General features: G+C 39.9%; 1 protein-coding gene across 15 annotated transcripts in view; it reads left to right on the forward strand.

Moving 5' to 3' along the window:
- Positions 1 to 14046, forward strand: part of dysf (dysferlin, limb girdle muscular dystrophy 2B (autosomal recessive)) — a 133257-nt gene that overhangs the window by 81515 nt on the left and 37696 nt on the right. For 8 of the 15 annotated variants that reach the window (XM_039823585.1, XM_039823591.1, XM_039823590.1 and 5 more), the window contains 2 exons: positions 511 to 570; positions 11501 to 11512. The exons of 4 other annotated variants lie outside the window; for them this stretch is intronic. In XM_039823585.1, coding sequence (XP_039679519.1) covers positions 511 to 570; positions 11501 to 11512 — 72 coding nt within the window. The remainder of the gene's footprint in view (positions 1 to 510; positions 571 to 11500; positions 11513 to 14046) is intronic. 3 more of the 15 variants (XM_039823587.1, XM_039823592.1, XM_039823599.1) reach the window with 1 other exon arrangement.

Consider the following 14046-nt stretch of genomic DNA (forward strand, 5'->3'; position numbering starts at 1 on the left):
GTCACATAATGCTGGTGTTTTACAGCATCCTTGCCTCGCCCCTTTCCATCTTCTTCATGTGCTCAGCTCCTCCGTGACCTCATCTAAACACTTTGTCTTTCTAATCTGGGCCTGATCAGCGCTAACCCAACGCTGCTTTCTGCACCTCGCAGAGCGGAACCTCCCAGGGAAAGAACATTCAAGCAAAGGCTCAGTTTTTCCCTCACAAAACAAGGTTTTTGATTAATTGTTGCTGTTTGATGGAAACACATGACGATGTTTCTGTGTGTTTGAGTCACTAATATGTCTGGTGATGTCAGTATGTAATGTCTAATGATGTTAGCGTATAATACAGTAATATAATACAGTGTGTGTGTGTTTTCTAACATTACGAACCAACGTTTTTCACAGATAAATGAAATAATTCACATTGTCTATTCACTAAAATGTGATGCAAATGTTGTGGCTAACCCTAACCAGCTAACCTAAAATGTGTGTGTGTGTGTTTATGTGTGTGCATGTGTCTCGTAGCTTGCAGATGGATCCGGTTCAGCTATCATTAACCTTTCCGCCTCTACTTCCAGCCTTGATGTAGGTACCAAACTCATCTTTAAATTTCATTCATTCATATCACTTAACCAGAATGTCAAACATGCTTTCCATTCATCTGTTTTATTCATGATTTGTTACCATCCATCAAATCTACAGATACAGTACTTTCTTTCTCTTCTTCCATTTTTCATTCAATAAGCTAATTTTTAACTGCTGACGTTGGCGAGAGATTAAAGTTGATACTTGCTACAGATCTGTTCACATTGGCAACATAAATACTTCTATACTCACTTCCCTAATCTTACATTCAATATATTCATGTCACATTTGAAGGGTTTCACTATATCTGTAACTTTATACTGCTTACAATTCTTCGAGCGTGATTTAAAAGCACATTATATATTGTCATTAAAGGACAATTCCGACGCAAAATGAACCTAGGGGTTAATAACGTGTACCGAGTCGAACGTTCTCTGGGATATGTTTTCATGCTAATCCAATGCGTCTCCAGCTTTAAACAAGCTACCGCAAACCAGTGGTTAGCTGCTAACGCTAGCTTTCGGGGCAGAAGTTAAATCGTTATTTCTATATCACTAACAAGGCTCAAAATAGCACCACACTTCAACGGTAGCATAATGACGGTCCCTACATGTAAACCAAAACATTGAGAACTTTGTAAGTGTGCAGACATTTTATTACAAAGATAGATTATAAAGACAGTAGCGTTCATGTTTACATGTGGGCGCCATCTTGGAAAACAGTCATGACCAGTCATACCACGAACGCCGTGTTTGAGCTATGTTATTGGTTACTGGTTGCAATGTAACATTAAATCCTGTGGATCAAGATATCATCTCAAAATGTAAGGGTTTCATATTAACAGATATGACCTTTGAAGACATTTCGTAATCTTAAATAAAATTTTTTTTTAAAAAAATGTAAGGCTTTTAACAAATACAGGAAATAACACAAACTGAGTAACCTGATGCATCATCATCAAATAAAGCACATACTACAAGTGCTACAGTTTCAAACACCAGTAATTAGACTGATCCCATGGAACAAGCTTGCCAAGAGTTAGATTCACACGACTCTCCTGTCTGTATGATGAATAGGAAGCTACCGCCAGCAGCCGCTTAGTTTAAAATTGAAGTAAAGCTCTATCCAAGAGTCTATATCGACGAGGTTTCAGTTCCGGGATTGCTCCGGTGCTGCCGGATATTCCGCCGGATGTCCCTCATTAGGCCGGATGTCCGTTACCTTCCGCTTTCTTTGTGTTGTATTGGATTTGCTGTATGAGGACTATGGTTAACTGCTCCTCAGATCTCTGCAGGGTAAATCCAGACAGACTACCTAGACTATCTGTCCAATCAGAGTTTTCTGTTGCACGACTAAAACAACTTTTGAACGTACACGTTCCACCAAAACAAGTTCCTTCCTGAGGCTATTTTGCAGCGGCACCGTTGCTCCGTCCGGCGCTTAGTGCCGCCCAAGACGATTGTGATTGGTTTAAAGAAATGCCAATGAACCGGAGCACGTTTTTCTCCCGTACCGGAATGCTGTGTGGACTAGCCAGACCCTCCTACACAGTGCTGTGGAGGAATGTCTGGCGAAGCGGGACTAATCCAAAGGTAACTAAATTCACCCTCTGGGACCTCTGAAGTCCACTAATGTACAAGATATATTGATTAGATATTGTGTCTGTAAAGAGTTGTTTCCAATACAAAATGTATAGAATTTTCCAATACAGTTTTTTTTATTCTCATACTCAGAGCCAATAATCTCCATTTCAGTAGCACTTACTAAACTTTCCAGTTTCATTCATATCTATATGCTGAAGGTTTTTACAGAGGGGTTTGCTCATATGTCATTCAGAGTTTAATTTATACAACATTTTATATTTCATGGCTGATGACAGTATTTTATGATTTATTGAGCGATAAGATTCCCTCTTTAAAAACCTGTGACTAATATGTCAACAAAATCAAACTAAAGATTTGAACCTGGCTTAATCCAGTGTTTTCTTTGTATTATACATACAGAATGAATAGAAACCAATGAGTGCCTGGAACTGTGGTAAAAAATAAAAAATATAAAATCAGCAAAGATGTTACATGATTTGCATAAGGCACTAAACCATGATTCTTTAAGGTAATTCCTCATGTTTATAATAACCCACAGGGTGCTTTAAATGCAATGCAGTTGACAGTAGCAGAGATCTAATTTTGCAGAGAAAGCCTTTTTATCGATGAGGTTTATTTAATGTAAGACACTGATGGATAACTCTGGCTGCGCAGAGATGAGGGTCGATCTGGAAGGAATGAGATAAAGAAGAAGAAAATCCACTCCGGGATGAAACAAGAAACTTTTTACATTTGGTCGCGGCTCAGGAAAATACTTTCTACTGAAGAAATCAGGGTTTTACAGAGCGACACACACCGAGCCGTGTGGTTACAGAAGAAATCTGATCCCAGGTTTGAACGGGAGACCACGCTCCTTGTAACATTCTTCCGTTTTATTTATCTAAGCCAGGTCAATTTGAAGACTTAGCTTGACCCGGACCAGACTGCGCACACAAATACACACATCCAGTAGTGCTCGCTCCCTCCTCGCTCGACAGTAATTGGGGGTGATTTCTTTCTCTCCAAACAAAGATATTTGTTTTATTAAGGGTCAGATATTGAAACCAGTCAAATTAAAGGCTTGGCTTTCTGTCTGGCTGGGGCCAAAGTCAACAGAGCTGCTACAGATCCTCTATACCACAACTCTCTGTAAGCAGACAGTTACTAAAGGCCGAGGCCGGGATGGATAAATGGGAGAGGGTTAAGGAGGGAGAAAGTGACTTTAAGAGAAGCAGAGGGAAGAAAAAGAATCGGAGAAAGCTTGACTGAAATTAGGGGGAAAAAAAGAGGACGGACTAATATCTCATGGCACCAGAAGAAGAAAGCTCTCTCTCTGTCATGTGCTGTAAATCCTGGCTTCTTAATCTCTGGGTCGCGACCAAAAAAACGGGTCATGGGCGTATGTCTGATGATTACCAGATTACTGCAGCGGAGTGTGCGCTCAGCGGAGCGGCTTCCAAGGCGGATCAGTCGGATTCAGTTTCAGAGTTGGATAAGTTTAAGAAGATTGGCTGTCAGTAGCGTCATGGCTCCCCAAATCTCGCAGGCGCAGATATTTGAGATCTAACGTCGCTCAGATGGAAAATGAACACTGTGTGTCCCGTTTCATCGGCAGCATCCAGGCTTGATGATAGTATTCGTCATGGATCCAACCAGCCTCCATCTTTTCTTGTGTTTTTCCTTCCTTAAGGAAGTTAGTTGCGTTTGTGTCTGTGTTTCCATCGGTGAAATGTTTTATATAAGTTTCTGCCCCTTCAATAATTGTTGCTGTGCTGCGTCCCTCCTCTCCTATTAATTGTCATCAAAACTGTCCCAGTTCATTGCCAAAAAAAAATCAAGTTTTGTTATAATCCCACTCTGAAAACTTTAGTTTTCCTTTTGTCCCATAAATCCTTCCTGGCTGCTTTAGAACCAGACAAAATAATTGAAATTGCTTCATGCCAGGTGACTTTCTGGCTTTTTTATTCATGACATTCATGACCCTATAGTGACCTCCAGAATCTGGATGCTGCACATATTTGCTGTCCAGAATGTCATCCAAATGTGTCCGTGTACTTCTGGATGGCATGGGTGTATTGCTTTTATAAGTCCACCAGCCAGACTACAGCATAGCCGATACATCAAAATTAACAAACCCTAAATGTCACGCAAAAAAACAGACGTTTCTGGTTAGGTATTCGTTATGTCAATCTGTCTGATAATCATTTGGAGATTTGCAAGTTAAAAGACTTGGCGAAATTTGTTTGAAAAGTTCAAGATTGTTTTTTTTTTCAGATGCTATCTTCGATATTTTAATACAAATGACTGTGGTATAAGAAAGTTATTCCTTGTAATGATGAGCCAACAAGACATTGTCATCTGACTCTGCAGTTCCCCGATTATAATTTTTTTTTTACTTTCACCACTATGATATAGTAATACACCTGAATTACCAACTGAACTGTTGGCGGTTGAGTTGCACTGTGGGTAATGTAGGCACCAGGTTTTGATAAAGAAGAAGAATGTGATACGATATCTCTGGTTCTGCTGCGTTATTGTGCATGAACGCGTTCATAGAACATGCTCATGTTTTTGATGAACGGTGAACTTATAAGTTTGCAGATAATGAATGGGAACATGAGCGCCGTTCACTCTCGCATCGTTAACGACGCTCAGGCATTGTGGGTTTTTTTCCGCACAAGAGGATTTGTGGCAACCGGTATGCCGATTATGTTATGATTGTTTCCCCGTCGATACGTTTCCCCCTACCTAAATCTGAAACAAAACCTAAGCCACGGGAAACATCATTCAACGAATTTGAAACAACAAATTGAACAGAAGCATCTGACCAGTCTCGGAGAAGCTTATTAAAAAAATACCTGGAAGAAATTATCGTAAATTTGTTAATTTTTTGAGACTGTAAACGTAGTTAAAAATTCATAATTATGAACGTGAAGTTCATTTCATTATGTGTGAACTGAGCTTTGAGCTAGCAGGTAGATGTGAACTTGCACAACACTGTATTTTGACACTTTTTACAAACTTAATATAACTTTTTGTCGCGGTGAAACATAATTCTTTAGGAGCATACTGAGGGACCCATAGTCTACATCTCTATGAGCATTGTTTCAACAGCAATTTAAAGACTATATTTTAACATTACAATATTTCATATGTGAAGGATTAAGAACCTGCATATAGAGTCTTAATGCTTTGGAAACCTAAAACACATAAAAACACCTAAACATCCCTTTTCACCCAAGTTTAGCCCAGTTTTAACCTACAGGTGTTAAGTTTTTTTTAAACTGCAAATCACCAATTGCTCACAAGAAAGAAATCATCCAGTCCCTCCAGAAAAACGTGATTATGCGATCGCATAATTCAATGCATAATCAGCCAAAGTCCGCATATTTATGCGGAGGCCGCATTTTTCTTCAAATACGTCGCACTTTCGCCGCATAAATTGCCTATTTCCGCGCAAAATGTGCGGGGCTTGCATGGTTTCATAATCCCCACATTTTCGTTGCAAAAAAGTCACATAATATATCTTAGCAGAAAGTTGAAAAATGTTGCGTTTACTTCACACAAGAGCTGCCATTTTCCCCTGTTGCCATGGGAATGTTATGAAGTGACGTAATTACGCGACGTGAACATCATCAAAAAGCAGGGTGTTTTTTTTCTCTTTTTCATCAAACCGCAGTTTTTGCAAGTTCCCGCAATTTCATCGCATAAAATTGCATAAATATCCCGCATATTCCATCGCATTTTTTAAGAAAACGTGCTGCATAATCAAGGATTTTTGCCCGCAACAATCACAAAAAATCTCTGCATTTTTCTGGAAGGACTGATCATCAACTATCCGTCATTGGTGGATATCCTCTTGGTCAAATTAAGGACTTTTTTTTCTTTTTTTATGTAAACTGCTCCTTAGTGGGTCTAAAAGTGGTAAACCTTCCATGATTCAATGGTGGCGATTATGGCTAACGTTACTTCTTTAGCTTATTCCAAAGTAGCCAGAAATCTGGTATGCATCATTTCCTGCACGCCAGAAGAATTTTCAAAGAAAAGAGATTCCGGGCAGTAAGATTCCAAGACAGCAAATGGAAAAGTTTTGAGGAACCGGATAAAGATGGAGTCACTACTGTGTAATGTCAATCAGTGATAGCAAAGAAGACATTTATTTATGTGAAAATGCCACAGATTTTTACTTGAGGTTTGGTGCTCTGCCTTGAAACCACAGCGCAGGCAATGACAAACACACACAAACAGTTCTGCTAAGACATTTATCCCATTCTTTCCACATTCTTCACATTGTCCAGTTTATTTTGGAGAATCGGGTCAATTAAATTCAGTACAGGTTTTGGGCAGAATGGCCCAGTGGGTCAGGAAAATCTCCTCAAAGCACCCAACCTTCCGTCATGAAGCAAAACACTGTCGATGTGTCACAACCCAGATGCTGGATCCTCCAAAGTCCCAATCCAGAGGACACACTTTTTTATCTTTTGCAGCAGTCAGTATCTAATCATGTAGGTGTGTCCAGTCATGTACCACGGAGGGCCAACAGTCTGCAGGTTTTTATTCCAATTGATCACCTCAGCAGGTGAGTTCCTCCCCTCTACTGGAAGGAGTGTAAAGCAGTCGCAGTCTTTGGTTGTTAAAACCTGAAAACTGTTGGGCCTCCGTGGCCTATGATTGGCCAGCCCTGCTATAATCCCTTGTGCAGAAGTTAGTTGAGTATTGTTGATCATTCAGGCTGTCCTTGTCAACTTGTAAAGTATTCACCAGGTATTTGCATTCAGGTGGTCATCCGTTTCTTTTAAATCCATCACATTGTTAAACAGAGGGTGCATGGATCTACAGAATTGGTGACAAATTAAAGGGAAAACCTAGTAGTAAACCTGAGTTTTGTCTTCCAGGAAGACAATTTCCCCAACCACAGGACTACCACATCTCAACCCAGTTAAACAATTAAAGGAGATTTTGGATGATAGACTCCAGCAACATCATCAAAACGAGACTGTCCTCCCATGAGGAACAACAGCATCAGTCGTTTCAGGAAATCCCAAAAAATTACATACACCATGTTTAAAGGTATATAGCTATAACTGTTATATATTAATGAACGTCCGTTACATTCAAGCCATTGCCAAATGAGTTGATACAAAGCTAGTCCATATCCACGACCTTCCACTTTCTGAATTGCTCTGTTACCGTCGGATATTCCGCCATATGTCCTTCTTTTTCGGCCGGATGTCCGTTACCTTCCTCTTTCTTTGTGTTGGAATTTTAAACTCCGGTGGATTTTTGAGTACTATGTTTACCTACAGAGCTGTCAGTCTTCCTCTATCATACCATTCAAATTTCATTGGTTATTCTTTTTTAATATTCAGACATTATTCAAATATTTAATTCTCAAATGCAGCCTGTTATAAATATGCACTACAAAACTCAGGCTTATGCATTGTCAATGCCACTATAAGCATGTGGTTGTTGTTACACGTTCTGTCCACTAGAGGGACTTCCAACAACGCTAAGTAACAATAGTGTTAGCAACGATGCTAACGGCATTGATAACTAAGCCAAACGGTGCTGCCACTACTATTTTAGGGATTTATAGGCAACCTGTTTCTTGCAGATTGTCACGTTACTGAGAATACAGCCGTAAGAAGGTAATATATGAAGTCAAAGCTAACTCTGAGAGCTGTAGGGCAGCTAACATTAACTTTAGCTGTCTCCATGAAGCTCCCAGCTAAGCTCCTGTAACTCGCGTCGCAGTTAGGAAACCAGAATGGGCTAACTATTGATAACATAAGCATTTTGGTGGATGTCGATTTTAAAGTCATGTTAAAACTATGTTTCTCACTCCCGTACTTATTGTTCATCAGACGTGACATGAGAAGAGGGAGATTAGCTAACGTTAGCCAACCTATATATAAAACAAAATCACATTTGAATAGTAATTTCAGCATTCAAATAGTATTGATTTTTTTGGTATTCAAATTATATTCGACTTTCGGAATTTGTTCCAACAGCCCTAGTTACCTGCTCCTCAGATCTCTGCAGGGTAAATCCAGACAGCTAGTTAGACTATCTGTCCAATCTGAGTTATCTGTTATCTGTTGCACGACTAAACTTTTGAACCACCAAAACAAGTTCCTTCCCGTGCTTATTTTGCAGCGGCACCGGGGCTCCATGTGGCGCTTAACGCCGCCTATGACAACTGTGATTGGTTTGAAGACATACCGATAAACCGGAGCACGTTTCTCTCCCATCCCGGAATGCTGTGTGGACTAGCCAGACCCTCCACCGCAGCGCTGTGGAGGAAGGTCTGGCAATGCGAGACTAATACAAAGCTAATTAAGCCTATCAGCTTCACAAAACTCTCTCTGTATTTCTTAGTGCAGCTTTGTTTACTGCAACGTTTAGCTTTGGAGACAGAGGACATAGAAATTACAAGATAATTACCTCTTCTGAAGAGTCCATCGTTTTTTTTTTTATCCGCCGTGTTAGCAACTGCGTGGAGGAGGGGAGGGAGTGGTGCGCGATCACCGAAGGCTTGCCTCATATGTATGCTCCGACAGTGTTGTCGTTACTTAGAAATGCCGATTTTCCACCGGTGTTTGTGTCTTTGCAGTGTGGGATGAATGGCGTTTGACTTCCCCTCATTGCCCTAAACGTTAACTAACTTACATGACAAACTACATAACGTTAATCTTCTTATCGAAAATATGAGTACTGACAGTGTGCCCCAAATGCACCTTGCGCCTTAGCAATCTGCAGGGTCTCCATCAGTGGGTCCAGCAACATTAAATGTTGAAAATCAGGGTGCAAAGTTTGTCAAAAGGGAGGTATGGGAGAGTTATAAAATAATATATCTTGTCCACCATGACAAGTTGTCTGTTTAACTTCAGACAGTGAGCTGGATTACCTTTACTCTTTTGCCCAAGTAAAGTATATTTGTAATTTATTTTCACCATATGACCTGTCAGGTATCATCCAGTAGAAACTATTTTAATTCAATAGCTGTTAATGTATTTGATCTGCAGCACTTTGGATCAATAGACTGAGATTAAAAATGATGTCTAATGGATGTTTGTTAGGTCTAAGTGGTGCGTTTGACTTAAGCTGCAGATCATCTCGCCTTTGTTGTCTCACAGAACGGTCTAATAACGTGAGAATGAAATGCTTTCCTTCAGAATGAGATTTTCATCCTTTGACACCTGTTGTGTACTTTTCAAAGAATGAGTGCTTAAGGTCCTTGTTTCACAAAATGAATACTTAATGTACGGATTGGATACTCTATATGTAATATTGTATTTATAAAATTAAATGTCCAAATTTAGCGTGCAAAGCTTGTCCTTTTGATGACTCAAATGTACAGTATGCTATACAAAAAATGTGTTTATGGTTAAATCGCTTACAAGAACACAACATTGTTTACAAGAGCAGCGATTCTACGTAGCTCTAGCCTCTTAATTTTGCTCTCAAAGTGCTCCAGATTGATGCGTTAAGCTTTAAAATGTACAACATTTTCTGTATAAGATGACCTGGTTAGGGATCCATCCGCCAGTCAGCCTTGAATCCTTGCAGCCAATTTGTTCTTGTGGCCACTCGCGGCATTGCAACACAGGTCATCATGTTAATTTAGGCATCCTGGAAACTGTCACAGATTATCACTATTTTTACTATTACTTTTATTAGCTCTTTTGGTTTCTATGAGTCTGGATTTTTCCTATTGAGCCTCTTCTCATTTCAGGGTTGCTGCTTTGACCTCTGACTTTTTCCACTGCTGTGGAAGGGATTCCTCCCCTCCCACCCCCACCCCACAGAAAAAGCATTTATTAAGCAGCTCAGAGCTCTTATGTAAATCCAGTCTCTCTGCTCGCCGAGTTCTTGGCAGTGCCAGTCTTGGTTTGGTTAGCCTGGCTTTCCCTGCAGGGCGTAATGATAGACTGCAAACCACACTGACACCCTGAACACACCACTGCATGCGTGTGCGTGTGTGTGTGTTCGATCTCCTGAGTGTACACTAAATAGCCGTCGCAGTCTAGAGTGCTCCCCCGGCAGCCTTAATGTGTCTGAATCAGGACTTGAGCGAACACACCTTGACACACACTGGTGGGCGCACACACACACACACACACATAATTTCTGGCGCCCCTGTCATCAATGCTTGGCACCGGCAGCACACAGAGGGCACATTAACACACACCAGACACTTCACGCCTCAGACTCTGTGTGTGTGTGTGTGTGTGTGTGTGTGTGTGTGTGTGTGTGTGTGTGTGTGTGTGTGTGTGTGTGTGTGTGTGTGTGTGTGTGTGTGTGTGTGTGTGTGTGTGTGTGTGTGTGTGTGTGATGTCCTAGTTAAACTCCACGTGCTGCCCTTTTCCATGCCATGCTGCCACTTTGGAAAAATGAGGAACTCCATAGTGTGTGTGTGTGTGGGAAGAAGTAGAAAGGGGATTCCACACAAACCCAGTGCCATAAGAGCACTTTTGTTCTACATTTATGCCTACACACACTAAAACACACAAAGGAAAAAGTTGTGCATGCGTCATGAGTGTGTTTTAAGCTTGAGTGTTCCTCGGAGGGTTAAAGGTTGCGGGGCGGGGACGGGTTGTGCTGAAGTGTATGTGTGTGTGTGTGTGTGTGTGTGTGTGTGTTTGTGTGAAGGGGTAAAGGCTGGTATTTAGATCTGTCCCTTTGGTATTCCTCATCTTTGTAGTCGTTGTTTCTTTGTTGCGTCAGGGCCAACAGCTGCCATCGAAACACACACACACACACTCAGACAGTTTTTATTTCTGTGAGAAAATACTCAAAAATGAATGTTTAAATAGGCCACTCGATGTTGCCAATGTGAACAGACTTTTGGTAGATTTGATGGATGAGGCAGCTTCATACTTGAGAAAATAAAAGGTCTTGATAAAAATACATAACAGGGTTTTCATTCAAAGATGTTATATATTCCCCCCAAAAATCATATTGTATAAATCAAAATAACTCGTATCCAAACCACAAAAAGCCATCAGTCAACATTTCAAAAACAAAGATATTTTATTCTCCAAAACAGAACGACATTGTGAGCGCTGAGGATGACTCATAGCTGTAATAGTAAGACTTTAACGGCTTTTACTTTCATGCCAGCAGTCATCTTTTTTTTTTTATTTCATTTTTGGAATGAAACCCCTTAATGTGTAATGAGAATAAGTATTATGAAATGTGTTTAAAAGCCTACTTAAAATGTGTTTAACCTGGTTATTTTAGCGTGTGGTTATCAGCGTTTGTACGTCTGCATTGATTGAGTGTGCAGTGTGTGATGAAATGTAATGTGTGTCTGACCTGTCTCTTACTGTTAATGCCGCCACTAGATGTTGCAGTGGGTAAGTTTGTGAGCAAATTTGTTTAATCATCAAGTCACATGATGCAGCAGTGCAAAGAGCATATTTCCATAAAAAAAATAAAGAAAACGCCTTTTATTTGCAAAATTTTTTGCAATAATTATACGTTCTCAAACATTGTGTTGAGGCTGCATGATGAGGGCAATGTCATGTCCCTTCTACAACAAAGTACTTCAGCACAGACTGTACATTTATAGCTATGATGTCACTTCCTGTTCAGCCTCTATTCTTCTTGCTTCTGTAACTCCATGCAACCTGTCATTTAGCATTTCGTTCATCGGTCTTCCTGAAAAAAAATGAAGCCTGTTCCCGAGGTTTACTGTCCGAATTCTAAAACAAAAGTATCATTAATTTTTTCGATTCCTCGTTTAAAACGATATGATCTCCGTTAATTATTAATTCGCTAATAAAGTACCCAAGCTATATAAAAAAAATATATATATATTTTCAACCCAAGTCTGCACAGATGATATGTGGGGGAAGAAAATCAACTGGTCTTCAACCTGTGTTTACAAGTGAAGTATCATTAGAGAAAAAATGGAATAATAACAACATTAGGAATGTGTAGTTAAAACATTTAAGAATAGTAAAAATGTTAATTATTATAAATGTATTAGTAGGCCTATGGGTTCAGTGACCTTTTCTATACCAGAAAAAAACACACTTTTTCCCCTTCTCTCCGTGGCTTGGATTTTAGTTAAACTACGGTTACTGTGTGAGCACAGAAAACTACAAACTACAGCTTCTGTGAACATTTGCCAGCATGGCAGTGCAGGTACACTAACTTGGTTTGGTTCATATACATAATATTCACCAAACCCTCTCCTTTTAAAGTGAATTTGTCCCACCTTTTTCAGCTTTGATTTCTGCTGTCCAGAAACCTCCACACCATCTTGTCTCTCTCTCTCTCTTTCCTGCTGTTATCACAGACATGTCGGAACTAGCTGTTGAATGCTGCCGAAGAAGCAGAAAAGAAAGAAGAGAGAAACATTTAATAAAAACTACCACGCTTATCTAAACAGAAGAAGCGAGGCCACACTCCATACTGCTCTGTTTTTAGTTAGAAGCGTTATTCCAAATGTGAATGGGATTTGAAATGAGATTTTCTTTCTTCTGTAACTTTGGCTCTCTATTAGCCTAACTACAGAGTTGTCGATGGGTCTGAAAGCTTTAGACTTGAGAAAATCCAAAATGACTTGTGACTTCACTTAGATGCAGCCTAATGAATAAGAATATGTGAATCATTGGATTTTGGACTTTGGTCTTGTCTCTGGACTTCATATCTGAGACTTGAGACTTATTGTGATTTATATTCCCAATCCTAAGGAAATAAGGAAAGCAAACATCAAAGCCACAGTCCCCAGACAAGTTGAAGTCAGTGCTTTCTGTCAGTGATGTTGACCGCAAACACCACGTACCCAGGGACAATATAAGTGCAACAATCTGACAACATGCAGACAAAATAGCTTAATTTGAACGCAGTCGATAATAAATTCAGTCGCGACATGATTGTCTGTTGAGACTGAGGTTTGTATCCCATCTGCCCCAGTTTATTAAAGCTATAACAAGTGGAACAGACAATAAGTCTGTGTGCGCAGAATATTTCTTTGTAACAGAGATGGAAGGGATTCTTTTCATTCATACATGAACTGAAAATGTTTCTTCTGATGTCCATGCTGGTTTTGTCTGCTTTGTGCCAGCTCCCTTTCTGATGTTGCCCGTTTCCATTGCCTCAGAACGCCCATATACCATGACCTTAATGCGACAGAGCCACCAGAGGCAAGTTTTACTTGTGTTGACGTGACTTGGCTAACTCGCCGTTGCCATGTGATCATTGGAAAAAAATCATGAAAAGTGCACTGCTCTACAAAAGGCAAACAGCACGCACTGCAGGGCTTTTCATGTGTTTGGAAGGTCAAAGGCCATTACGGGAGTTGAGATGTTAGGCAAAATCATTGGGTTCATTACAGTCGCCACGGACGTTATGTTTTTTTTTTTTATGAAAATAAAGAAGATGTGGAGTTTAATCCAATGCAAACACTTCAAGAAGAACAAGCTAAAAAGACAAACTACATTCGATTTATGCAGTGTTGGGAAGGTTACTTAGGAAGTGTAACAGGTTACCATTATAAGTTACCCTATTTAAAATGTAATAGTAGTGTAACTATTTCAGTTACTTTATCAAAGTAATGTAACTTGTTACATTTCCTTACTTTTCAATTACTTTTCTAAATTTGGAATGACAGCTTGCGAGGCAATTTAACTGTCAGATGGGTGGCGCTGCAAATTCAAACCGGCGAACCAATCAAAACCTCAGAATAGCATCAAACTTTGCTAAACGGCTATGGCTGGAAATGGCAGAAGAAGACATTGTGCACATGAAAAACATGCAAAGCAACAGAATTAATATTATTCAACATATAGCCTAGCTTTTTACAGAAAATATTCAGATGTAATCCCATATTCAGTGGCGCCAGCAGCCATAATCCTGTAAGCAATGTGCATCCATTTTTTTT

Source organism: Perca fluviatilis, chromosome 14 (genome assembly GCF_010015445.1).
Source record: "Perca fluviatilis chromosome 14, GENO_Pfluv_1.0, whole genome shotgun sequence".
Taxonomy (NCBI): Eukaryota; Metazoa; Chordata; class Actinopteri; order Perciformes; family Percidae; genus Perca; species Perca fluviatilis.